This window comes from Sorex fumeus, unplaced genomic scaffold (genome assembly GCF_029834395.1).
Source record: "Sorex fumeus unplaced genomic scaffold, SorFum_2.1 ptg000083l, whole genome shotgun sequence".
Classification (NCBI taxonomy): Eukaryota; Metazoa; Chordata; class Mammalia; order Eulipotyphla; family Soricidae; genus Sorex; species Sorex fumeus.
Window position 1 is genome coordinate 12,254,307 of NW_026606140.1, and position 26,895 is coordinate 12,281,201.

At 54.0% G+C, this 26,895-nt stretch overlaps 1 protein-coding gene across 1 annotated transcript in view; it reads left to right on the forward strand.

Moving 5' to 3' along the window:
* Positions 1–25,043, forward strand: part of VSIG10 (V-set and immunoglobulin domain containing 10) — a 39,298-nt gene extending 14,255 nt beyond the window's left edge. Inside the window, exons 3-9 of the mRNA XM_056131040.1 lie at positions 7,864–8,169; positions 11,258–11,518; positions 14,907–15,200; positions 21,425–21,535; positions 21,810–21,825; positions 23,789–24,012; positions 24,932–25,043. Of these exons, the coding sequence (XP_055987015.1) occupies positions 7,864–8,169; positions 11,258–11,518; positions 14,907–15,200; positions 21,425–21,535; positions 21,810–21,825; positions 23,789–24,012; positions 24,932–24,987 (1,268 nt within the window). The 3' untranslated portion in view covers positions 24,988–25,043. The remainder of the gene's footprint in view (positions 1–7,863; positions 8,170–11,257; positions 11,519–14,906; positions 15,201–21,424; positions 21,536–21,809; positions 21,826–23,788; positions 24,013–24,931) is intronic.
* Positions 25,044–26,895: the final 1,852 nt, after the last annotated feature.

Sequence of the window (26,895 nt, forward strand, 5' to 3'; positions counted from 1 at the left end):
TCCGGACTGTGAGAACAGCGTTAATGCGGATGCAGGTCCTGGAAATGAATCACTGCGTCACGCGAGATGAATGGGAGTGTCCACAGCATCACTCACCCAGGCTCAGCCCTGGTGTCCACTGTGGCCTCCTTTTTCCCTTCCCTCCTGGCACCCAGCAGTTCTCTCGTGCCTGCTGGAGCGATAGCACAGCGGTAGGGCGTTTGCCTTGCGCGCGGCCGGCCCAGCCAAGCCAGGTTCGATTCCTCCGCCCCTCTCGGAGAGCCCGGCAAGCCGCTGAGAGCATCTCGCCCGCACGGCAAAGCCTGGCAAGCTCCCCGTGGCGTATTCGATATGCCGAACACAGTAACAACAAAGTCTCCAATGGAGACGTTACTGGGCCCGCTCGAGCAAATCGATGAACAACGGGAGGACAGTGCTGTCCTGTCCATCGGAACCTCTCCTCTTTGACCACACAAGAGTGAGGAACATTACAGCGCTGACAAATCTCTATCTGAATCTCTCTCTCCCATTTATGGTGACTTTATCTGATGCTCGTTTATTAATCATTGACTAAATTTGTTCGAGGACAAGCGAGTTTCCCTTTTACCTAGACTGGAGGTAAATACCGTGTCTTTGTCTGATCAAAGAGAACTTATATCTTACGTTTTATTTTGTTTGAGGAGGAAGTGAGGCCACTCCCGGCCGTGCTCAGGGGCTGGTCCTGACTCTTGCTCAGATACAATCTCTGGTGGGGCTCAGGAGAGCAGATGTGGAGCCAGAGATTCGAATCAGGGTTGGCTGCATCTGAGGCAAGTGCCTTAACCCTTACACTGTCTCTGTGGCCCTACGGGCAACTTTTCCTGTTGGCAAAGAACCCGAGAGGTAAAATGGGAGTTTCCTGTTTTGTGGGTCACTGAGATGTAGGTGAACCCTCAGGGCTCACCGAAACTCTTGGCCAGCCAACCTTTTCATAGTTACGATGGGAAAGAAGAATGTGAGTTCTGGTCTCAGGACGGACTTCTCAGACTCCTAAAGATTCTCTAGAAGTTTCTTTTGCATAAGAGACATTTTCATATCTAAGAAATATCTTGTAAAAGATTTTTCCTCTTTGTACCAAGAATTGAAACAGGACAAATCTCCAGAAATTCTGAGAGAGAGAGAGAGAGAGAGAGAGAGAGAGAGAGAGAGTGTGTGTGTGTTGGATCACATTCGGTGGTGCTCAAGGCTTGCTCTGTGCTTAGGGATCATTCCTGGTGGAGCTCAGGGGACAGCATGGGGTGCTGAGGGTCAAACCGGTCTCGGCTGTTCCCTCCCTCTCTGGCCCCTTCCAGAAATTCTTTCTTTTTTCTTTTTTGCTTTTTAGGTCACACCTGGCGATGCTCAGGGGTTACTCCTGGTTCATGCACTCAGGAACTACTCCTGGCCGTGCTCAAGGGGACCATATGGGATGCTAGGGATCGAACCCGGGTTGGGCCGCGTGCAAGGCCCTACGCGCTGTGCTATCACTCCAGCCCCTCCAGAAATTCTTACCCGGGGAGGGAGCAGGCACTTTATCTGCAAAACACAGGTACCCCGATTGCTGCTTCACATCTGCCCAGTCACTGACTTCCCCGCTAAACAACATCTGTCTTTAGCTCAAGATGTTTTTTGACATGATTGCTTGGGGGAGCCATTTCCGCTGTGAGTCAGTTTTCTGGGTGTCTCCCATGCATGTGGGAGGTATACATGTTATTACACTTTTGTTTTCTTTTCTCCTATGAATGTGTAGGGCGGACTCAGCCAAGAACCTCCTGGGCTAAGGGAGGGAAATGATTTTTTTCACATATTTTTTTTTATTATTATTATTATTAGTGAAACACCATGAGGTACAGTTGTAGATTTACATTTTTTTGTGCTTGGATTTCGATTATACAGTGATCAAATACCCATCCCTCCACCAGTGCCCATTTTTCACCACCATGGATAATATCCCTTCCACCCCCGCCCCTCCCATCCCACCCTGCCTCTGTGGCAGGGCAATCCCTTGTGTTCAGGGAGGGAAATGATTTTTCACTTCACTATTGATGAGGCAAGACCAATACTCTCATATTTTTTCATTGAAAAAAATTAAAAGTAGATTACTCTTTGGGTTGGTTTACTTGGGGGGGAGGAATGGAAACAGAAGGCTTATGATAAGAAGAATGACTTTTTTTTTTGGTGGGAGGGATAATATTTCAGTTCATTGAAGGTCCAAGTGAATGTTCTCCCCGAGTGACAGTGAGTGTGCCTCTGTGAAATTCATCTTGGGCCAGGAGATGGCTCTTGAGGCTGGAGCTTTGCCTGAGGGAGTCCTGGGTTGGATCCACGGCACTGCATGGCCCCCCAGTAATCCCCAAGCACGAAGCTTGGGAGCAGCCCCCAAGCATCAGCTGGTGTGGCCCCCTGACAAAACAAAACAAAACTCAAAAAAGTGCAAAACCACCCTTGCCGTAAGCTGTACGGAAAGAGACAGTGAGCATCCATTGCAGCTGCCTCTTGTAGAATCACTCCACCTGTATAAGGCTGACAAAGCATCAGGTCATACACGGCCCACATGTCACAAACCAGGTGAAGTCACTGTTTATACAAGATCATAGGATCCGCCAGTAACACTGAAGGAAAAGTGACTTTTGGGTTTATTTTCCTTCTTCCATTTTATTTTTGGGTTGGGGGCCACCCTGGGGGTGTTCGGGGCTTACCCTTGGCTCTGTGCTCAGGGATCACTGCTGGCATAGCTGGGAGGACCCTATGGGGTACTGGGGATCGAACCTGAGTCTGTTGGACTCTTTTTTTTTTTTTGCTTTTTGGGTCACACCTGGCGATGCACAGTGGTTACTCCTGGCTCTGCACTCAGGAGTTACTCCTGGCGGTGCTTGGGGGACCCTATGGGATGCTGGGGATCGAACCCGGTTCGGCCGCGTGCAAGGCAAACGCCCTCCCCGCTGTGCTATCTCTCCAGCCCCTCTGTTGGACTCTTTTCTCTCTTCCATTTTATGGGACAGACAAGAAAGTGAGAATGAGAGAGTGGGCACCCGCTAGAGACGGGCTGAGTCTGGGTCGAATCCCACCCAGATCTCTCAGAATTCAGAGCACAAGCTCACGTCTGAGGCTCAGGTCTCTGTGCAAGAAAGAACCAAGATGGGCCAGAACACAGCGGGTAGGGCATTTGCCTTGCACGCACCTGACCTGGTTCGGTCCCCGGCATCCCATATGGTCCCCCGAGCACCTCTAGGAGTAATTCCTGAGTGCAGAGCCAGGAGTAACCCCTGAGCATCGCTGGGTGTGACCCAAAAAGTGGAAGGAAGGAAGGGAGGGAGGGAGGGAAGGAGGGAGGGAGGGAGGGAAGGAGAGGGGAGGGAGAACCAAGAGCCCAAGTGATATACAGTGGGTAGCATGCTTGCCTTGCATGTGACTGACCTAGGTTTGATCCCTGGCACCCCAAATGGTCCCCGAGCCCACCAACAGACCCAGGAGTAAGTCCTGAACACTGTCAGGTGTGGCCGCAAAACATACAGCAAAAACGAATTGGGAACTGGGGGGAGGGGAGCAGAGAAATAGCCCAGGGGTAAGGTCACCACCTTGCAGATTGCCAATCCCTGGCACTGCAGATGGTCTCCTGAGTACCTCAGCGAGGGGGGGCGGTCTCTGAGTCCAGAACCAGGGAGAGACCTGAGCACTGAGCATATGAGGTGTGCACCAAACTGCCTCCCCACCAAAAAATAAAGGGTTGAGAATTGGAATGGCAAGTGACCAAGACCTTGATCAGATGCCAAACCTTTGGGCAGTTCCTTTGGGTAGGAGCCCTGAGCACAGCCAGTGGTGGTGGTGGTGGGGGCAGTGGGGCCACACGTACCAGACCCTCCACAAGGCAGAGTGGCCTGGAGTGGCCTCCTGACCCCAGCTCCTCTGGGGCTGGCCCCTATAAAATAAAAAATTACTGGCGAAACCTTTGAAATTAGGCTCTCTTTGTATTTATTGGATGGTTTTCTTTTTGCTTCATCTTTTTTTTTTTTTTTGCTTTTTGGGTCATACCCGGTCATAACCAAAGCACAGGGGTTCCTCCTGGCTCTGCACTCAGGAATTAGTCCTGGCGGTGCTTGGGGGGCCATATGGGAATCGAACCTGGGTCGGCTGCATGCAAGGCAAATGCCCTACCCACTGTACTACTCCAGCCCCTGCATTTGTTTTTGAGCTACTTTCTGGCTCTGCACTTAGGAGTTACTCCTGACGGTGTTCGGGGACCCTGTGGGAAACTGAGGATCAAACTTGGGTCGGCTGCATGCAAGGCAAGCACTCCACGCACTATACTGTCTCTTGTCGTCCTGTCTGCTTTGGGGAGGGGGTTGTTGTGCTAAACTTCCTCTGCAAGTCGCAAAGGCTGGTGGTTTCTGTGTAGGAACCTCAGGGGGATGGGGTGAAGGGAAAGGGAGGCCATCAGGAAATGCCCAGGTCCTTCTTGGAAAGTCAAAGGAGGCAAAGGACAGCAAGGAACAAAGGCGATTGATTGACTTAGTTGGAACCGAGGGCTTAGGGTAAACTGTGAACACTGCACCGGGCCCTTGAGAATGTCTCATCTCCTTTTCCCCACTTTTTAAACCTGTCTGAAAGCCCCTCCCCCCAGTATTGGGGGGTCTGTGCTGCTCAGAAGAGGCCACCAGCCCGTGCGAAGGACCTTGGACCCTGCTCTATGGCTCCCAGGCTGAACAGCCTGGGTGTGGGCCGCAGGGGTGCCCGTGCCCCGGTGGGCAGCTGCCAACTGTGGGTGTGCCCCCAGACTGCTGGCCCGCACACCCAGCTGTGAGCAGGAGTGAAGGGATGTGCCCTCCAGAACCCCAAGGACATTTCCCCCAGGTGCCAGCACGTTCCCGCGGCTCTGAGCAGCCGCTCGCAGCGCAGTCCTAGTCTCTAAGCACTGTTCCTGGAGGGGCCACACTCTCTAGGACGTCTCAGGGGCTTCAGACTTCGCTGCTTTACTTAAGGGGTGCTGTTTCCCTTTGGCCTGTTTTTGTTCGAATTCTCCAGACCGATTCATCCCTGGGATCAAACATTGTCCTCTCTGGATTCTTCGTTCCTTTTGAAAAGGGGACACGTGTGGGAGCCGGATGGGACTTTCGTATAGGCGGATGTTATCAAAGGGATGCCCATTCGAGGAATGTGGCATCTTGGGTGCCCTGGGTACCAGCATTGCTGGGAGCAAACAAGAAATTCAGAGACATGTGGGGAGGGCCGGAGTAATAGTACGGTGGGTATGGGGCTTACCTGCACACGGCTGTGCCGGGTTCCATCCCCACACCACATAGGGTCCCAAGAGCTTGCCCGGAGGGATTCCCTGAGTACAGAACCCGGTGTGGCCAAAAAAAAAAAGATGGGGGGGCTGGAGCGATAGCACAGCAGGTAGGGTGTTTGCCTTGCACGCAGCCGACCCGGGTTAGATTCCCAGCATTCCATATGATCCCTCAAACACCTCCAGGAATAATTCCTGAGTGCAGAGCCAGAGTTAACCCCTGTGCATCGCCGGTGTGACCCAAAAAGCCAAAAAAAAAAAAAAGATGGGGGAGGAACCTGACATAGGACTAAGTTCAAACTTTTTCAGTGTGGAACTGTACTTGGAGTTAATTCTCAAGGGGATCTGATTGAGTATAGCCAAAGGCCCCAAAGAACAATTTGCCACAGACACACGGTTTCTGCCCCGGGGGAGGCAGGAGCAAGCTCCTAAGAACTGTCTGCATCCTGGCCAGGTCACAGGACACACGCCTCATTCCTTCGGTGGCAGCGGCAGCAGCTGAAATGTTTGCCCGGCAGCTTAGAGGTGACGCGGCACCAAGTTTGTTGTTGGGGACTGGCCACGTTGGCACCGTCTGCCTAGCCCCTCCCCAGATTCCAGACTCTCAGGAGAGCCGGTGTGCAGCCTAAACAGGCGGCCCAAACAGTTTTGCCCTCCTGGGCTCCTCTTAGCAAAACGATGCAGCCTCACCTGACCTTTCCATTCCCTCGGCTTGTCTCGGCCAACCTTGCAAGCCGACCTTGGTGATAGGAAAGCGGTCTGAGGCCTGGTCTCTCTGTTCTTTCCTCCTTTCTTCTCCTTCACTCTTTCTGTGGTTTGGGGGCTGTTGCTTAGGGGCTGCTCCTGGCACAACGCTTGGCATCACTCCTAGTGGTGCTCAGGGGATTTAACCTGCACCTCCTGCACTCAGCTCCTGAGCTGTTTCTTCAGGCCCGTCTGTTACAGCTTTTATTTATTTTGGCTTTTGGGTTACACCCAGGGATGCTCAAGGCTGATTCCTGGCTCTGCACTCAGCATCACACCTGGTGGTGCTCGGAGGACCATATGGGATGCCAGAGATCGAACCCGGGTCTTCCACATGCAAGGCAAATGCCCTATCCACTGTACAATCTCTCTCTGGCTCCACTGTCTGTTAAAATTCTTTAATACACAGATGTTTTTCCCACTCAGCAGTGCTTTTGAAAAGGAACAATCAGCGCGTTCCTTTTTTCTGTAAAAGGTAAGGTAAAGGTAAAGGCCCTCCCGTTGATCGTCGATTTGCTCGAGCGGGCCCAGTAACGTCTCCATTGGAGACTTTGTTGTTACTGTGTCTGGCATATCGAATACTCTCGGTAGCTTGCCGGGCTCTCAGAGAGGGGCGGAGGAATCGAACTCGGGTCGGCCACGTTGGCCGCTTGTAAGGCGAATGCCCTACCGCTGTGCTATCGAGGAAGGAATATATATATGGAATATATATATATATATAGCACACTGTTAGCACACTGTTCTCCCGTCGTTCATCGATTTGCTCGAGCAGGTCCAGTAACGTCTCCATTGTGAGATTTCTTGTTACTGTGTTTGGCATATTGAATACTCTCATTAGCTTGCCAGGCTCTCCGAGAGGGACAGAGGAATCGAACCTGGATCGGCCGTGTCGGCCGCTTGCAAGGCAAACACCCTACCACTGTGCATTCGCTCCAGCCCATACACTTATATGGGATTATATATACATATATATTTGTATATATTTATATGTAATGATCAATATAGATGTATGATATATGTATATATCATATCTGTAAGTATATATTTATATACTTATGATGATGGACTAGAGTGATAGCACAGCGGGTAGGGCGTTCACCTTGTGCACAGCCGGCCTGGCCGAGCTGGGTTTGATTCCTTCGCCCCTCTCGGAGAGCCCGGCAAGCTACCGAGAGTATCTTGCCCGCACAGCAAAGCCTGGCAAGCTACCTGTGACGTATTCGATATGCCAAACACAGTAATAACAAGTCTCACGATGGAGACGTTACTGGGCCCACTCGAGCAAATCGATGAACAACGGGAGGACCGTGACCGTGACTTATGATGATATATACCATCAGTCTGTGACCTCGTCTAGACTCAAGAATCTCGCCCTCCAAGAGACCATGCAGTCTTTAACATGGTGCTTGTCCTATAACAAGCGTCTGGAGAGAGATTGTCACCCTCAGGACTCTTTTTTTTGGGTCACACCCAGCGATGCTCAGGGGTTCCTCCTGGCTCTGACTCAGGAATCACTCCTGGCAGTGCTCGGTGGACCATATGGGATGCTGGAAATCGAACCTGGGTCGGCCGCGTGCAAGGCAAACGCCCTACTCACTGTGCTATCGCTCCAGCCCAGTCAAGCCTCTTCTTGCTCAGTTTTGTGTCTCTCTGAGCTGGTAAAGAGCTCGAGCCAACACTTTTGCGTGTGGGGGGACAGGACAAAGGGTACTCAGGGATCACTCCTGGCTGTGCCCAGGACAGAATGCGGGCCTGTGCCTGACCCGTCACGCTGTCGCTCCTGCCCCCAAGTCTGTCCCTTCTAATGCCTGTCCTCCCCTTGCCCCTGTCTTCCCCAGGTGGCCCCGACCAGCTGGAGGTGGACATTGCGGCCACGGGCACGCTCCCCAACGGGACCCTGTATGCAGCCAAGGGCTCTGAGGTGACCTTCAGCTGCAGCAGCCACAGCTCGTGGCCTCCGCCCATGATCGAGTGGTGCTTCGGGGTCCCGGGGTCCAAAGGCGAGTCCTTCCGCAGCCACCTGTCGGTCAGCAGCTTCTCGCTCATACAGATGTCACACAACCTCCAAGGGAACTACACTTGCGTGGCCACCAACCTGCGCAGCGGGAGACTCCGAAAGGTGACCTCCGAGCTCCTGGTCTACTGTGCGTAAGCAGCAGCCCGGCCCCGCCGCTCCCCTGCCCCTCCCGGATGCCCCCAAAAGGCAGACCCCCTGCGTGCCGCCTACGAGCTCACTGGCCGCCTCAGCCCGTGGGCAGGCCTAATGTGCAGCCGGGACAGGGAGGGAGTTGCCTCTTCTGGAAACTGCGGCTCTCAAGCGGGACTGGCGGGTCTGTGGCGGGAGACCCTATGGGATGCCGGGGATGGAGCCAAGGTCGGCCTCGTGCAAGGCAAGCATCTCCTGCTGAACTCTTGCTCCGGCCCCAACATGAACGAACCATTTAAAATGTACCACTTGGGGGGCTGGAGCGATAGCACAGCGGGCAGGGCGTTTGCCTTGCACGCGGCCAACCCGGGTTCGATTCCCAGCATCCCATAGGGTCCCCTGAGCACTGCCAGGAGTAACTCCTGAGTGCAGAGCCAGGAGTAACCCCTGTGCATCGCCAGGTGTGACCCAAAAAGCAAATAAAATAAATGAAATGCACCACTTGTGCCAAAATACAGCGGGTAGATGCTTGCCTGCCTTGTGGGTTCGATCCCCGGTCCCTGAGCACTGCCAGGAATGATCCCTGAGCACAGAGCCAGGAGTAACCCCTGAGCATCGCTGGTGTGGCTCCACAACAAAGCAAGCAAACCAGAATGTACCACGTGAGGAGGGACAGTGCAGGGGTCAAGGTGCTTGCCTTGTACCTGGCCAACCCTGGTTGATCCTCAGTATGGCATGTGCCCTCCACGCATTGCCGGGGGGAGTAGCCCCTGAGTATCACTGCTATGGCCCGTAAGCATTTTCCTGCCCCCACAAAAGGGAGCATCAGGGCAGAGAGTGGACTCAAACCCTTAATAAATTGCTCTGCTCTCTGCCACAAATGTTCCTTATTATCCGTCACATCAGCATCCTATTAGCTTACAGGGAAGACCGGAACATAAAGAAAAAAGTGCAGTGTTTCTGGGGCTGGAGCGATAGCACAGCGGGTAGGGCATTTGCCTTGCATGCGGCCAACATGGCCGACCAGAGTTCGATTCCTCCGCCCCTCGGAGAGTCCAGCAAGCTACCGAGAGAATCTTGCAAAGCCTGGCAAGCTACCCGTGCCCGAATTCGATATGCCAAACACAGTAACAACAAGTCTCACGATGGAGACGTTACTGGGCCCGCTCGAGCAAATTGATGAAAAACGGCAGTGTTTCTTGGTCATTCTCCCACTTTCTCCTGCCCATTCTTGCTTCCTTCCTGTCTTACCAGTTGACTCCATCACCTAATGCCGTGGTTCCCATTTACACAGTTTTTACCTGGGACCCCTTTGGAATGTCTGGGGACTCACAGACCCAGGTGGCCCTTATTTGAGAAACTGGGTAACCATTGTTTTGGAATATTCACAATCATGTTTCTTGTGGAAGTCACATGGCCGACTATCTGGATAACATCAAAAGGTAGTTTGTTTTCATTTTCTTTTTTGAACCACACTTGGTGGTGTTCAGGGCTTATGGGATGCCAGGGATCAAACCCGGGTCAGCTACATGCAAAAACCCTGTACTCCGGCTCCTAAAATAGGTTTTTATACTAATAAAAGTATGATATAAAATATACAACAATATTATTTGCATCATATATACTTTATGCAAGTAGAGGTAGTATTAACACGTGGATTAAAATTGTGTTGAATTTTTACATGTGTTTTTATTTTTATTAAAAGAAAAAAAGTTTTTGTTTTGGTTTTGCGCCACACCTGGTGGTGGTCAGGGCTTACTCCTGGCTCTGTGCTCAGGGATCACTCCTGGCAGTGTTCCAGGGACCAGGTGGGATGCCGGGGATTGAATCCAGGTGGGCTACATGCAAGGCATATGCCTTCTCTGCTGTATTATCTCTCCAGCCTCTAAAATTTTTTTAGTTACTTCGGAGTGCTTAGGGGACCATGTAGTTCTGGGAATGGGAGTGTAAAGATAATGTAAAGATAAAGGTAAAGGCCCTCCCGTTGTTCATCGATTTGCTCGAGCGGGCCCAGTAACTGTCTCCATTGGAGACTTTGTTGTTACTGTGTTTGGCATATCGAATACGTCACGGGGAGCTTGCCAGGCTCTGCCGTGTGGGCGAGATACTCTCGGTAGCTTGCCGGGCTCTCCAAGAGGGGTGGAGGAATCGAACTCGGATCGGCCATGTTGGCTGCGTGCAAGGCAAACGTCCTACCACTGTGCTATCACTCCGTGGTCTCATTTTCTTTTTTGAGCCACACCTGGTGGTGCAAGCGATCCCTAACGCCTGCACTATCTCTATGACCCTTTCGTGTTTTCAGTTTGGGGGTAGAGAACTGGGGGCTCCTCGCAGCTCGGTGGTTGGGGGGTCACTCTCAGTGGTACTTGGACAAGCGTGCAGTCCTGGGGGGTCAAACATGGGTCTTCTGCATGCCAAGTGTCTGCCCAGCCCAGGAAACCACCTCTCAGGCCTCACACGTGCTCCCAGTAATACATGCACATGGTAACAAGGAAGTCCTTTGGGTGGGGTGTGTATGACCCCTCCACGCTGTAACTCCTGCTAGGAACTCATATTAGTTGGGCCCCCTTTTCATGACGATGGGAAGTTCTGGCCACCGAATGCAGTTGTCCCTTACAACTTGCCGCCTTTGAGGTCCCCCAAGTGTAGACAAGTGACAGAGGAACGAAGTCTGTCATCTTATCTATTGGAACTTAAAAAGCCCCATGTGGGCCAGAGCAATAGTACAGCAGGGAGGGCGTTTGCTTTGAACGCGGTCGACCCGGGTTCGATCCCCAGCATCCCACATGGTCCCCCAAGCACCGCCAGGAGTCTTTCCTGAGTGCAGAGCCAGGAGTAACCCCTGAGCATCCTGGGTGTGACCCAAAAAGCAAGAAAAAAAAGCCCCATGTGACCGGTGAGAAACCTGAAGATGAATGAGTCCCCTTCGCCCTGCTGCCCGCTCCCAAGAGATCTGGCAGTCAGCGGGGGAACTGGAGATTATCCGCCCATGCCTGACACCGTGGTCTGGGACCCCTGGACACCCGTAACCCTTTGGCCAGGGGCAGTGTGTGACGGACGCCGTGTGTGTTCTTCGTGTCTTGCAGCCCTGCCTCCCTCCGTTCCTCAGTGTTGGGCAGAGATGCCACCAGGCTCATCCGTGTTGCAGCTCACTTGTCGCTGGGATGGGGGGTACCCAGACCCCACCTTCCTATGGACAGAAGAGCCGGGAGGTGTGGTCGTGGGAACATCCCAGCTCGGGGTGGAGACGCTGAACCAGTCCCAGCTGTCCGATGGCAAGAAGTTCCAGTGTGTGGCGGGCCATATCCTGGGACCCAAGGCGGGCGCCAGCTGTGTGGTGCAGATCAGTGAGTACCTGGGCTGGGGGACCTGGGGGCCCCCATCTTCCTCCTGGGAGACAAAAACTGGGAAGGAAACCCCCGAAATGTCTGCTTCTCTGTCCTGACCCCAGTGGTTTGTTTTGTTTTCAACTGGCAGTGACTAATTAAGCATCTGCTCTCTGCTGGGCGGCTTTCAGGGCTGGGGTGGGGCTGGGAACCAGACAGACAAGGTTCACTTATCAGTTATCTCTTGTTAGATAACAAACGAACCCCAAGCTTACTGACTTGAAACAGTCATAATCACTAGCTGGTGATTTCCGGGCGCCAGGAACTCAGACAGTGCCACAGGGAATCGTTTGCACCACTCCCCCGGGGTCTCGTTGGAAGACCCCGGGCAGTCACACAGCCTGAAATGGCGTGAAAGAGCCACTTTCACCCCCTCAGACACCTCTCTCTCCCCCAAAACGTCCACCTGGCTGCTGGGGCGTCCTCACAGCATGGCAGGTCGGCTTCCCTTGGAGCAAGGCGTGCAAGAGGGACCCTAGGCAGGTGTGACCCTTTGTATGGCTTGACCTCAGAAGTCACCCGGGGCCGGAGAGGTGGTGCAGGAGGCAAGGTGTGTGCCTGGCGCCGAGCCAATGCGGATTCTGGCCCTGCTGCCACCTAGAGGCGCCTGAGCACCACTGGGTGTGGCCCCAGACAGACAGGCGGGGTGACTGTTTCATGGGGCTGGAGATAGCGCACAGGAGGCGTGGCATTTGCCTGGCTCAGGCCTCGACTCTTCTGGTGGGGCCCCAACACCCCCACCCCTGCCCCAACACCCGTTTTCCCCAAACCCTTCTGAGCTGTCCTAGGGCCTCCCACTGTCTTTTAGAAGTAAGTAGGAGGGAGGTCGGCCAACTTCCTAGGAAGGTGAGGAGAATTAGGTTCCCTCTTTTTTTCCGCTGGTGATACTCAGTGGTTCCTCATGGCTCTGTGCTCAGGACTCACTCCTGGCAGTGCTCCACGGTCCACATAGGATGTGGGGAATCAAAGCCACGTGTGTAAGGCAAGTGCCCGACCCACTATACAGTCTGTCCAGGCCCCGTCTCTTCTTTTGGAGTGAAAAAGAGTCTTTTTTTCTTTTTTTTTTTTGCTTTTTGGTTGCGCAGGGGTTACTCCTGGCTCTGTGCTCAGGAATTACCCCACAGGGGACCATATGGGATGCTGGGACTCGAACCCAGGTTGGCCGCGTGCAAGGCAAATGCCCTACCCGCTGTGCTATTGCTCCAGCCCAATGAAAAAGATTCCTTTGAGGAGAAAAGAATCAAAAAGCTTTATTCTTTTTTTTTTATTTAAAAGGTAAAGGTAAAGGCCCTCCCGTTGATCATCGATTTGCTCGAGCGGGCCCAGTAACGTCTCCATTGGAGACTTTGTTGTTACTGTGTCTGGCATATCGAATACTCTCGGTAGCTTGCCGGGCTCTCCGAGAGGGGCAGAGGAATCGAACTCGGGTCGGCCATGTTGGCCACTTGTAAGGCGAACGCCCTACCACTGTGCTATCGCTCCAGCCCTTTTTTAAATTTATTTGTGTCTTATTCTTTCTTTTGCTTTTTTTTTCTTTTTGGGTCACACCTGGTGATGCTCAGGGGTTACTCCTGGCTCTGCACTCCTGACGGTGCTCGGGATGCTGGGAATCGAACCCAGGTCAGCCTGTGCAAGGCAAACACCTTATCTGCTGTACTATCGCTCCAGCCCCCTGTGTCTTATTCTTTTTTAAACAACTTCCTCTTTCACAGAGACCTTTGATCTGAGGGCGCTGGATGTGGGAGAATGTGTGAGAGTTTCTCTAGGCTGCTTCTCCAAGGGCGGTGCTTTTGTTTACAGGGGTGGGTCGGGGCTTCCCAGCAATGCTCATGGGCCCTTGGGGCCACTCCTAGCAATACTCTGACTGTTCACTGCTAGGGCTGGTCATGGGAGAGCCAGGATTACTCCCAGCAGCGCCAGGGGTGGAACTCGGGGCCTTGTTGCGTGCAGTGTGTGGACCCCTGATTCTCGAGCTATCTCCGCAGCCCTCAAGAGGCCAGATTTCTTTTTAATTTTAAAAAGAGGAGGGCGGAGGTATGGTGCCACCAGCAGGTCAACCTGTACCCGTGTGGCGAGTGCATCAGCAGCCTGATGGTGCCTGCAGTCTTCCTGGTAACCCCAAATTACCGCCCGCTGTGCCTCTAGCCAGACCCCAACAACTCGGGACCAAGTTTCCCAAGAAATTATTTAGGTAGTGGGAGCCACGCCCACAGACCACCTCGGGCTTAGCTACACAAGTTTATCAGCCTTGCTTCAGAGACCCAGAAATAAATCTCAGAAGAGATCAAGAGCCTTGGTTAATCTTGAACTGGAGCAAGGCTGATCAGATCAGGGTAAATTAGACAGGGCAGGTCAGCCTGGTGCCTGCCCAAGCTGAGCCCCTGGCAACCACTTGCTTCCAAGATCCAAAATCGTTGCATTGTCCCCTGCCAGATTCCACCTTTTTGGAAAGACCCCACTGAGATTTAACTTGCTGAAAATCTGGGTATGTGGGTTTTGTGACTGAAATCTCCAGGTTTTCTCAGGGTCGGGATGGGCTACCTTCCCACCTCCCTGTACTTCCAGGAGCCTTGGCAGTCACGTCCACACCCCCAGACTGCCACCCAGTTAAAAAAGCTACTTCAGTCTTACCTTCCCGAAAAAAAATTCTGAATGCCCTGAACAAACCACAGTGACCTCTTAGTACCTATATTGCAAACCGTAATACACAAAAGGAGAGAGAGAAAGAAGAAAAGTGCCTGCCATAGAGGCAGGCAGGGGGGTGTTGGGGGTGGTGGGAGGGAACCATTGCTGGAAGGATGGGTGTTGGGTCATTGTATGACTGAAACCAAATCATGAACGGCTTTGTAATGGTGTATCTCACGGATATTCAGTAAAAACTTCAAAATAAATAAATAAAAAGAGGAGAGGTTTGGGCCGCACTCAGTGGTACTCGAGGCTTATTCTTGGTTCTGTGCTCCAGGGTCACTCCTGGTGGGCTTCAAGGGACCATATGCGGTGCTGAGTCAGCTGTACAGGCAAGCCCCTTTCCCACTGTACTGTCTTTGGGACCCAGAAGTAATTTTCAGACCAGAGCGTTAGCACAGAAGGTCGGGCATTTGCCTTGCATGCAGCTGACCCGAGTTCAATCCCTGGCATCCCACAGGGTCCCCCAAGCACCGCCAGGAGTAATTCCTGAGTGCAGAACAAGGAGGAACCCCTGAGCATTGCTGGGTATGGCCCCCAAAGCAAAAACAAACAACAAAAACAAAACAAAATTAAAAAAAGAATTTTCATAAAAAGCTCCGGAGGCACTTGAAGCTCCATAATCATTTGTCTTTCTTGCCTATTTTTTTAATGTGGTGTCCAGGGAGCCCCTCCGTCCGCTCGGAGCCCATGAAGACCTGCTTCCTGGGGGGGGACGTCACTCTCACCTGCCAGGTGTCCGGCGCTTACCCCCCTGCCAAGATCCTATGGCTGAGGAACCTCTCGCAGCCCGCGGGGGCCATCCAGCCCAGCAGCCGCCACCTCATCACGCACAGTGGCCAGAGCTCTGCGCTCACCATCCGCAACTGCTCCCAGGAGCTGGACGAGGGCTACTATGTCTGTCGGGCAGAGAACCCCATGGGGGTTCGGGAAGTGGACATCTGGCTGAGTGTGAAAGGTGAGTGATGGTGGCCAGCGCCACAGGATAGCGGGGAGGGCGTATGCCTTGCATGTGGTCAACCTGGGTTTCATCTCTGGCTTCCCATAGGGTTCCCTGAGCACCGCCAGGAGTAATTCCTGAGTGCAGAGCCAGAAATTTGGGACATACCCTGAGCATCACCGGGTGTGACCCAAAAGTCAAAAAAAGGAGGGTGGGGCGGAGCGCTAGCACAGCGGGTAGGGCGTTTGCCTTGCATGCGGCTGACCCGGGTTCAATTCCCATCATCCTATATGGTCCCCCAAGCACCGCCAGGAGTAATTCCTGAGTGCAGAGCCAGGAGTAACCCCTGAGCATCGCCAGGTGTGACCCAAAAAGAAAAAGGAAAGATGAGTGATGGGAAAGCGGGAGCAGGAGGCATGCCCAGCTGGGCCTGGGACCCTGGGCACCTCCTCGCCTGAGGCCCACAGTGCACTTGGGAGATGCTCATCTACACTCAGCCTCTAGTGTGTACATCCACAGGGATCAGAGATTTAAAACTACGTTGAATTCCTGGGGAGAGAGCTCAGGGACCAGCAGCTCCACCCCTGACTATGCGAAGGGTCCCCCCAAGCCCTTCCCCCCACCTCCAGCACCACCTCGTTCGAGGGAGTGTTTCCTCACGGGGCGGAACATTGACCTGTTCTGCCAAGATGGCCAAATACCATGGAGGGGGGGGGTGCTCCTGTGGCCCCTGACCATGTTTTGGGAGGCCCCTGAAAGATGTTGGCTTCCAGGTGATGCACACTCTCGTACAGTATAGAAGAGATGTACAAGTGGTGTGTGTGTGTGTGTTGTTGTGAATCTTCATGCAATGTGAACGTCCCAGAAACGGCCTTCCTGCTTAGACCATCCACATGCGGCTGCCTGCAGGCTGTGTGGTCACACTCAGAAAGCAGCACAACAACAACAGCAACAACAAAACACACAAAAAAAGAAATGGGTCAGCAGAGAGCTAGGGGGCGAGGAAGGCAGTTCCTTGTCTTTGCACACAACCAGCCCAGCACCACCAGGAGTGATCCCTGAGTGCAGGTAGGAGTCAGGCCTAGGGCCTACAGGGTGTGGCCCCCAAACAAACCTATCTGTACAGCAAACTGTAATGCCCACAAAGGGAGAGGGGGTAGTGGGAGGAGGAGAGGGGGAGGGAGAGGGAGAGGGAGGAAGGGGAAGAGAGAGAGGGGGGAGAGGGAAGGGGAAGGAGGGAGAGAGAGAGGGATTGGGGAGGGAATGAGGGAGGAAAAGTGTCTGCCGTGGAGGCAGGGCCAGAGGGGTGGCAGGAAGGAAGCTGGGGACACTGGTGGTGGGAAATGAGCACTGGTGAAGGGGCGGGTTTTGGAACATTAGATGACTGGAACTCAATCATGAATAACTTCATAACTGTGCATCTCACTGATTCAATTAAAAAGTAAATAAATGTAAAACAGAACCTGTATATGCACTTAACTTTCCACTTCGGGGGCCATAGAACAGTGGCTAGGGGCGCTCTCCTTGCATGCTGCCAGTGCAGGTCCATTCCAATACCCATATGCGCCCCCCCCTCCCCGCCAGAGCACCACCAGCAGTGATGCCTGAGTGCTGAGTCAGGAGTAACCCCTGAGCATCGCTGGGTATGTTCCAAAAACAAACAAAAAAATTCCATTTTAGGGAAACAAAGGATTTTTCTATGTCAGCTGCATTCCACATATTGCAGACACACGCACATTTCCTGAAAACATGTTTGTTTCTCTGAAATCCGCACTTGTTATCCTGCAGTTGGACCTGATGGTCCCTTCCCAGGCCTCCTGCAGAGGAACCTCGGGGCTCGAGAGCGTTCGGGGGTAGAGGGCTTGCCTTGCGTGCGGCAGGCTCCAGATTCAATCCCGGCACCACGTGGTTGTGGCCCCCTGAGCATTGCGGGGTGTAGCCCCCCCACCCAAAAAGGAACTATCCTAAACATCATGTTTGTTTCAGGGGAAGCTCCCACTCAGCGCTGAAGCAGCCCAGGGTCCCTTCCCAGCAATTCAAAACAAGGACCCAAGAATTTGGTGCTTCCCAACCTTGCAGTGCCAGAATTACCCAGGCCACCAGGGGGTGCTCGGGAGCCATACGGTGCCAGGGCTTGAACCAGGGTCAGCCACATAAAAGCAAGTGCCTTAACCCTTGTACTGTCTTTCCAGCGCTGTTGAAAAAGCTTTTTATGGCAACTGTGCTCATTCTGTATAATTTATATACTGGATTAGGGTTTCCAAAAGCCCGTTGTGATGACAGAAATTTAATCTCCTGGGCTGGAATGATAACACAGCGGGTAGGGTGTTTGCCTTGCATGCGGCCATCCTGGGTTCGATTCCCGGCATCCCGTAGGGTCCCCTGAGCACCGCCAAGAGTGATTCCTGAGTGCTGTGAGCCAGGAGTAACCCCTGTGCATCGCTGGGTGTGACCCAAAAAGAAACGAAAATTTAATCTCCTGTGTCTTGCTCTCGGCTCTGGGGTTTCACTCCGCCACTGAAGTGTAATTCTACTTTATACTTCTTGCCACTAACTCATTTTTCCATTGTGCCAGTATTCTAGAACTCAGGTATTGAGTTCCCTGTTGATGGGTGTCTTTGTTATTTCCGAATTGTGTGTGTGAGGGGTCCTTTGAGGACCCAGGGGTCACTGTTGGCCATACTAGGCTCAGAGGTATAGAACAGATGTTTCAGTGCTCAGGTCTGGCAATGCCTGGGGGTGTCCAACTCGTGCAAGTGCATGATCCACCCCTTTGTGGAATCTTCCGGGCCCTGTTTCTAAACATTTTGTTGCCATAAGTAGTGTTGCTATGAAAATCTTTCACCCCGTTCCTTGTGTACAAATACACCCAGGTCCTGGGGGAAATGCTTCTCCAGGATGTATTCAAGGAGTTGAAGTGAGGAGTGATAGGGTAGGGGTATGTGTGTCTTGGAGATAACACTAAATTGTTTTTCCCAAGTGCTTTGCCAGATTCTTTTCTCAGCAGCAGTAGCTGAGAACTTACTCCACGTTTTCACCTGTAGATTCTGCGAATTTTGCCCATCGGGCGGATCCCTGGAATCACACTCTGGTTCTAATTTGAATCGCTCTGATTGCTGAGAGGGTTGAACGTTATTTCTTGTGCTTATTTGCTATTTCTGTTTCCTTTGTGAAAAACGTACACGTGCCTTTTGACTTTGCCCTTTCTCACTGTCACTGTCACTGTCCTCCCATTGTTCATTGATTTGTTCGAGCGGGCCCAGTAATGTCTCTATCATGAGACTTCTTGTTACTGTGTTTGGCATATTGAATACGTCACGGGTAGCTTGCCAGGCTCTGCCATGTGGGCGAGATACTCTCGGTAGCTTGCCCGGCTCTCCGAGAGGGGAGGAGGAATCGAACCCGGGTTAACCAGGTCGGCAGTGTGCAAGGCAAATGCCCTATCTGTTGTGCTAGCGCTCCAGCCCACGCTTTCTCGTGTATATTTATATGGAAGTTTATTGGGTGAAGGGGAGAAGATATTGGGAGAGGGGGCTGGACCACATCTAACAATACCCAGGTACTACTCTTGGCTCTGTGCTCGGGAGTTAGCCATGTTGATGCTCAAGGGACCATATGTGGTGCCGGGGATCAAACCAGGTAACTGCATTTCAAGGCAAGTGCTTTAACCCCTGTGCTATCTCTCCACCCCTTTATATTCCTTTTTTCATCGAGGGAGGGACACACCCGGAGCAGGGGTAACTGCTGGCTCTGCACTCATGAATTACTTCTGATGGTGCTCAGGGGACTATATGGGATGCTGGGGGTCGAACCCAGGTCAGCTACATACAAGGCAAATGCCCTCCCCATATGTTATCGCCCATCCTGTGCCTTTTTGTGGTACTTAAACACCCCTGCTTGTGATACAGCTAGAAATTGCTTGTAGAATGGGGGATGGCAGAACACAGGCTCCCAGCATCAGGCTTAGTTTGTGGGGGGCACCAGAGTTTAAATTCTTGTCCCCATGCTTGCTTGACACGGGCAGCCACTGTGCTGGTCCTTCAGGCCCCAACAGAGGAATTTTTAAAGAACATTCACATACCAGTTTCTTTTTTTTATTTCCATAAGATTGTTCACATTAATTGATGACATTCACTCTTTCAACACCAATCCAACCACCATCACACCTTCCCGCCACCATTATTTTCAGTTTTCCCACTCCTGTTCAAGCCTGCCTGCTAGGGGCAGATGCTAGATATTTATAGCACGCAGCCAATATGGCCAACCCAAGTTCGATTCCTCCGCCCCTCTCGGAGAGCCCGGCAAGCTACCGAGAGTATCTTGCCTGCACGGCAAAGCCTGGCAAGGTCGTGGCGTATTCGATATGCCACACACAGTAACAAGTCTCACAATGTTACTGGGTCCGCTCGAGCAAATCGATGAACAACGGGAGGACAGTGATAGAGACAGTTTATTATGAATATTTCATAAGAGATTGTGCGGCCGCAGAAGCAGCCACACACCTCTGGAATTCTAAAACCGTAAGTGGTTGGGGTCTAGTGACATCTCTGTAGGGCGGTAATCCATTTTGAGATTCATTTGGGAGTCTCTGGATCAAGGCCATTGATGCACTGAGATGGGGCCCGGAGGTAGATCGTGGGCATGACAGCCAGAACCCCGAGCGGGCGGGGAGATGGGGAGGGACAGCCCATCTCCACTGCCACCATGTGGCCTCCGTTCTTAGTCCCTGAACCCGCATACCTGGGTTTTGCTTCTGGAAACTTGTGGCCATCGGGGTTTCATCTGGTGTGGGCAGAGAGGGCACAGCTGCTCCATCTGAGGTATCCCTGTGGAATGGCTCGGTACAGGGTCTGGAGAGACTTCCAGCGAGCTGCCATCTTCCAGGATTCACTGCTGAGCCTCCCCTAGTTTCTTGTTTTAGGTGTCAGACATCTCTCCTTTCAGTGTATTGCCTTTTCGCTTTCTTTGCTTTTTTTTTGTGCTCGCACCCGGTGATGCTCAGGACTGAACTCCTGGCGGGGCTCAGGGACTGTCTGCAGTGCAGGGATTGAACCGGGTTGGACGCATGCAAAGCGAACGTCTTCCCCACTGGACTGGCTCTCCGTCCCAGTCTTTTTGCTTTCTTTTAAGACAGCCTTTGATGAGTAAACATTCTTCAGTGTTGTTGATTTCATAACTCTTCTTGGATTGCTGGCAATTTCCCCTTTGTTGTCGTGTTTATGGGAGTCGCAAACTTCCCTCGTGGGGTCTGTGCGCCCCTGGTGTGGTGTGACGGAGCTCATCCTCTTTGCTGTGGTCTTGGGGACCCCAGAGAGCAGTGCCACTATGATCCCATTTGGAACGTGGGATGGAGCCTGCAGCCCCAGGCTCACAGGGTAGATCGATGCTCTCCCTCTGAGCTACACCCGCAGGCACAGTGCTGGGGGTCTCTGGTGTGGCCCCTGGCAATGCGCCAATGACCAGGAAGTGCCATGAAGTATCTGTGTGGAGCAATAGTACAGCGGGAAGGGCGTTTGCCGTGCTATCCCTCCAGCCCCACTTCCCCAACCCCCATATAAAATACTATTTTTAAAAAATGGAATCACTGTGAGATATGCAGTTACAAAGTTGTTCATGATTGGCTTTCAGTCATATAATGTTCCAGCACCCATCCCTCCACCAGTGTACATTTCCCACCACCAGTGTCCTCAGTTTCCCTCCTATCTCTACAGCAGGTGCGCATTCTCTTTCTCTCTCTCTCTCTCTCTCTCTCTCTCTCTCTCTCTCTCTCTCTCTCTCCCTCTCCTCTCTCCTCTCTCCCCTTTTGGCCATTGTGGTTTGCAATACAGATACTGAAAGACCATTGTGTTTATCCCTTTACCCATGTTTAAGCAATTCTTGTCCAGAGTGATCATTTCCAACTATTATTGTCATACTGGCCCCTTCTCTAGCTTAACGACCCTCTGCCCTTCACACAGTAATCCTTTTTTAAAAAAAGAAATTGTGTGTGGGGGGGGGGGGTACTAGAGATGGACCCCAGGACCTCACCCGTGCAAGACCAGGCCTCTCCCGCTACGTGCCACCCCTGGCCCTGCCAACATGCTTCCACACTGTGTGATTGCCCCCAGTGGAGGCCGAGTGTCTGCGTCTTGCTGCACAGAGCCCCTCGGCCTTACCCAGCTGGGGGGAGCCAGCTGAGGAGGGTTGCCTTCCCGTGCATCTGTCTCGGGCGGATTTGTCCACGGTGTGATGTGTCTTTTCAGAGCCTTTCAACGTCGGCGGAATTGTGGGGACAATCGTGAGCCTTCTGCTCCTGGGGCTGGCCGTTTTCGCAGGGCTGATGCTGTATTACAGCCCTGGGTTTTGCTGGAAAGGTATGAACTGGAGGGGAGGGTTGGGGGGCTCTTGTCTTCTCTGTTGGGCTTCCTGAAAGCATGTGGCTGGGGGAGGGTCCTCTGATTTGCTCCCACCTGCCCTCCCATTCTGTGGGCTTCTCCGTTGAGCCCAGGGTGCCACAAGGTAACCCTGAGTGGCCACATCACTCGGGGCGGGATCGTGATCCTTTCGCCCCCTTTTGTCCATACGAGATGGGTTACGAACTCTGAGCTTCTTAGCAGATAACTAATTTTTCCCCCTTTCTCCCTGCAGTAGGAAACACTTTCAGGTGAGTGTCCTCGAACGCAGACGTTCCCGTTCTCTCCACTGCTGAAGAACCATCGTAGGCGCTACCGTGGAAGCCCCACTCTCTGCCCAGCGCGGGCCCGGCAGCTTCCCTAGGAAGCATAGAAAGTTTCCTTTAAACTCCTTGGATGACGCTTGGCACCTCCGCTCTCCAGACCAGGAGAGGGAGGTGCGGGGAAGCGCCCTCCATGGTTCCTGCGGAGTAAGCCGCGGGCTCCACACCAGCCCCAGGTTTTCAAAGCTGTTCCCTTTGCCTTACCTGGGGCCTGTGTTCTCTTTATCATGCCAGCCTCATAAGGCTCAGGCTCATTGCTGAGGGCTGCCAGGTATCAAGACTGGTACAAACTAGCCCTTTATTTCTGCCTTGGCCTTATCGAACATTCCAGAAAGGGCTAACGGGAAGAGTAAAGCACTGCCTTCCCGGCTGTCCTTGGAGGCCAGACTGAGCATGCGCAGAAGTCCCTCTTCCCCCCAGGGCACTGCAGTAAGAACTCGTCTCTGTCACTTCCTAAGGAAATTTCAGAAAAAGGTAGAGACCTCTGTCAGGATTCTGTGCAGATTCTCTTGGGCCGTGCATGTGGTACAAGTTATAGAGCACATGCCTGGCATATGGGAGGCCTTGGGTCTGATCCCTGGCACCAGGAACCTTCTTTTCCCAAACGGCACTGGGAGTGACCCAGACCGCTCCCCACACCCACAACTAACCCCCTCCCCCCAAAAAAAGAAAAAGAAAGTTTGAGTTTTAATTTGTTAATGGAACACACCTGGCACTACTTAGGGGTTTTACTCCTGGCTCTGCACTCAGAAATCACTCCTGGCGGTGCTTGGGGGACCAGATGGGATGCCAGGAATTGAAACTGGATTGGCTGCCTCTAAGGAAAAACTCCTTGCCCACTGCACTATCTCTCTGGCCCTCGGAGACTGATAGCAATGCAAATTCTTGGAACTACTTCTGGTTCCCTGAGCCCTGCCCCAGGTCACCTGGGGCACAGAGCCAAGAACAGCCCTGAGATATTGGGTGTAGTCCCCAACCCCCCCTCAAGAGGCAGGGAAATGTACCAACAGACCTGGAGGGGGCGCACGTGGTGGACACATGCTGGACCCAAGTCTGGTCTCCAGCTCTCTGCGGCCCCTATTTTTTTTTTTTTTACTTTTTGGGTCACACCCGGACATGCACAGGCCTTCCTCCTAGCTCTGCACTCAGGAATTACTCCTGGCAGTGCTCGGGGGACCAGATGGGATGCTGGGAATCGAACCCGGGTTGGCCGCGTGCAAGGCACACGCCCTCCCCGCTGTGCTATCGCTCCAGCCCCGCGGCCCCTGTTTAAAAAGAGAAAAAGACCCCAGGTAGCAGCAGAGCATCTGGCCTGGTGGAGAGAAGCAGGAATGATTGGCAAGCACATTCCATGCAGAAGCCCCCGGCTCCAAACTCAGCGGTGGTCCTGGGCCCGGAGTCAGGAGAAGGGGGAGGAGAATAGAGATGTTGGTAGAGCAGAAGTAGGGGCCCTTCAGGAGCCAGACCCCGGGAGGGGGGATCTGTGAGGAGATTGGAAGGGGTCACAGTGGGGCCCCATGAGATCAGGCGCAGAGACTGGGGAGGAAGAATCACAGTCAGCCGGTGCCGCCCAGGGTTGTCTTTTTCTCTCTGTTTTGCGGAGGCCAGAACCAGGGTGCTATTGGGCTGCTCCCGTGGGGTTCTGGGGAACCGTGTGGGGTTGGGGGTCGGACCCGGGCTCCCCTCCAGCCCTCTCCGAGCCACGGTAGCTCTCCTGGAAGCAGCGTGGCTCGAATTCTTCCGGGAACGGCTCAGCTGCTTTTCCCCCAGGCTGAGAGCACAGTAGAACATTCCAGATGGCCAAGGGTCAGGTGGTGTTTCCTGCCCAGGGCGGGCTGCCGTCCAGGAACCAGGGCATCTCCTTGATTCTCTGTCCCCCTCTGGAAACCAGGAGCCAGGACGTGGGTGACGTCATGGTGCTGGTGGACTCGGAAGAGGAAGAGATGGAGCAGGAGGAGGACGGCGCCGCCGTGGCGATCGAGGACGAGGAGGAGGAGAGGGACGAGGGGGAAGAGCTACCCAGGGAAGTCCACAAGCACTGCCACATCCACAGAGTGACCGCCCTGGTGAACGGGAACCTGGAGCAGATGGCCAACGGCCTGCAGCCTCTGCAAGGTCAGCCCTTCCCCACCCAGGCCCTCGCTTTTCCGCCTTTCCGGCGACAGATGTCACAGAGTCCAGCTGGGGCCTTTGCAGAGGCCCCTCGGGAAGGCTGGTTCAAGCTGAATCAACACCCGAGCTCCCAACACACCTGTGGACGACAAACAACCCCCTAGAACACCAATAACGCTCTTGAAATCACCAAGAAAAAGAACAGGTGGCACAACCTGTGGGGAGCAGCTCGCTTGGGCCCCTTTGGGTGGGTCAGGACGGCATCCAGGTTGTCCTGAACCTGAAGGGCCCAGGACTGGAGCTGCGACCGGGAGGGATTTGATGAGCGGCCTGAGGGGGGATTTGGAGGAAGCTCCGGATTCCAGGCCTGGGTCAGGGCTTCTGCCTCGGTGGGGAGGTTTACGGGAGAAGGAAGAGAAGGAGGCAAGATACTTTTTATTGGAACTGACTTAGAAAGACGGGCTTGAGCGATAGCACAGCGGGTAGGGCATTTGCCTTGCACGCGGCTGACCTGGGTTCGATCCCCGGCATCCCATAGGGTCCCCTGAGCACCGCCAGGAGTCATTCCTGAGTGTAGCGCCAGGAGGAACCCCTGAGCATTGCTGGGTGTGATCCAGCACCCTCATCCCCGGGAAACCCAATTTCAAGGCTTAAGAGGATTTTTTTTTCATTGTTTTTGGGTCACACCCGGCAATGCACAGGGGTTCCTCCTGGCTCTGGACTCAGGAATGACTCCTGGTGGTGCTTGGGGGACTCTGTGGGATGCTGGGAATTGAACCCGGGCAGCCGCGTGCAAGGCAAGGCAAACGCCCTCCCCGCTGTGCTATCGCTCCCCAAGGCTTAAGAGGATTCTAATTCAAGGTGGGTGCGGGCTGATGGCGGCTGAGGTCACAGGCCACATCCTCCTCTCTCTCCTGTGCAGACGACATCAGTGAGCAGCAGCGTGAACCTGTTCAAGAGGACGACGGGCCCGTGTGACGACCCGCGGCCCTTCCCCGTCCTGTCAGTCAAGCGCTGCTTCGATTTGATCTGCACCCCGCTCTGAGAACTTCGAATACTTTGGGACTCTCAGTCGAAGGAGAAACACACACACACACACACACACACACACACACACACACATCACACACCCCCATTCCTTTTTAAACGTCATGGTTTTGCTCTCCTCACGAAGCTTTGAGGGTTGGGCTGTGTGGGGAGGAGGAGGGATTTAGCGACCCCCCTTGCGGGGATCCTGCAAGGTTCACCCTTGAAGCTCATGCCCATCTGGAGGGTGCAGAAGTGGGCCCCAGTGCCACTGTTAGGGGTCTGGGACCACCTTGCCTCGCCGCAGGGATCGGTGTGCCTGAGAGGGGGGCCCGTTTCCTCCTGCACCGTGAGCCGAGGAGCTGGACAGCCGGTGGCCTCTGTAGAAGGGGAGTGGCCGCTCCCCAGGCCAGCCAGTGGGAGGCAGGTGGCCTCAGGTTTGGGGCTCCTGAGTGCATGGCGTCAGAGCCTGGTGCTTATTCCTGGGCGAGAGCTCTGCCAGGCTGGTGAGGACAGAGGGACACCCGGGGGTGGGGGTAGTGGGGGGGGGTGGCAAGACGCTGCCTGGTGTGGGGGTTGCCAGCATCCCCCTCCCTTCGCTGTAGATGCTGTTCCCTCTTCCAAAGAGGAGGGGGCCTGTCCGCAGCCCCTCCCGTTCGCCAGAGCTTCCACTTGATTCCAAAGGCTTCCTCGGAGGGGGCGCGTCAGCCTTTCCCGCCTGGCCGGTGCCCATTCGTGGCTTTCCTAGCAGGTGGGGAGCACTTCCACCCCGGGGCCTGGTGCTCCGGCTGACCCCCCAGTGGCCTCGGTCCCCGCCCCACCCCGCCCACGAGGCCACCCCATCCAGCTGGCCACACCAAGGAGCCAAGACAGAGAGGGCCAGTGGGGGCCGCAGGCACGTCGCCCTCCAATGCAGCCACATCTCCGCAAGGTCAGGGCCCCGATAAGGAGGTGGACGCTGTGTGCCGACCTTGACCACGTGGCTTGACCTTGCATTCCCCAGCGTCCCTGCGCCTGCTCCAGGGACGAGGATGGCCGCTGCTCAGAGCAGAAGCTAGCGGTCCCCTCTGAAGAGCTGAGACGGACGAGGTCATTTCATTGGGACAAGGGGAGGGTGGTCTCGCCCATCTCTGAGCCAGCCCAGCGCACAAGGGGGTGGGCAGGAGCTGATGGCACCCCACCCCACTGCCTCAGCCCCTCTCTGCACTCTGAGGCAGCGCCGGTTCCAAACGAGAACGACGGAGGCTTTAAAAGTCCCCGACTGCTGATGTCTGTTGCTCCTCGTCAGAATCTTTTAGGAGGGAGTTCCTGGATGGGAGTCCTCTCTGCCAAGGAACTTTTTTTTTTTCCTCAAAAACACCGAAATGGAGCCTGTGAGGGGATGGAGTGACGGTCGAGCGGGGAGGTCCCTGGCCTTGCACGCAGCTGACCTGGGTTTGCTCCCCGCCAGGTGTGAGCCAAAAACAAAAAACAACAAAAAAACGGGGCGAAGCGCCAGCATGTGGCCGACCCTGGCCTGGTCCCCTGAGCAGATTTGGGGGTCCCCAGGTATCCACAGCACTGCAGGGGCTGGGCCGCACCCAGCCTCAGACCCTTGCACTGAACTGCCCTGTTGACTGAGAATTGCCAGGCGGGATCCCAGGGATGACCCACGTGGGAACCTCCCCCCAAAGAAAAACTAGGGCTGGGGGGACCTGTGAGGTGCTTTCCAGAGGGCAGCTTCTCACAGTCCACTGACAGATCGGGGAGAGCCTTGAGCTGGGTCCCGAGGAGAAAGAGGGGCGCCACCCTCTCCCACTGCCTGCGGGGAACTAACCCCTCACCTGCTCTGTTATCTGTGATGCGTACACTTCTGACCCA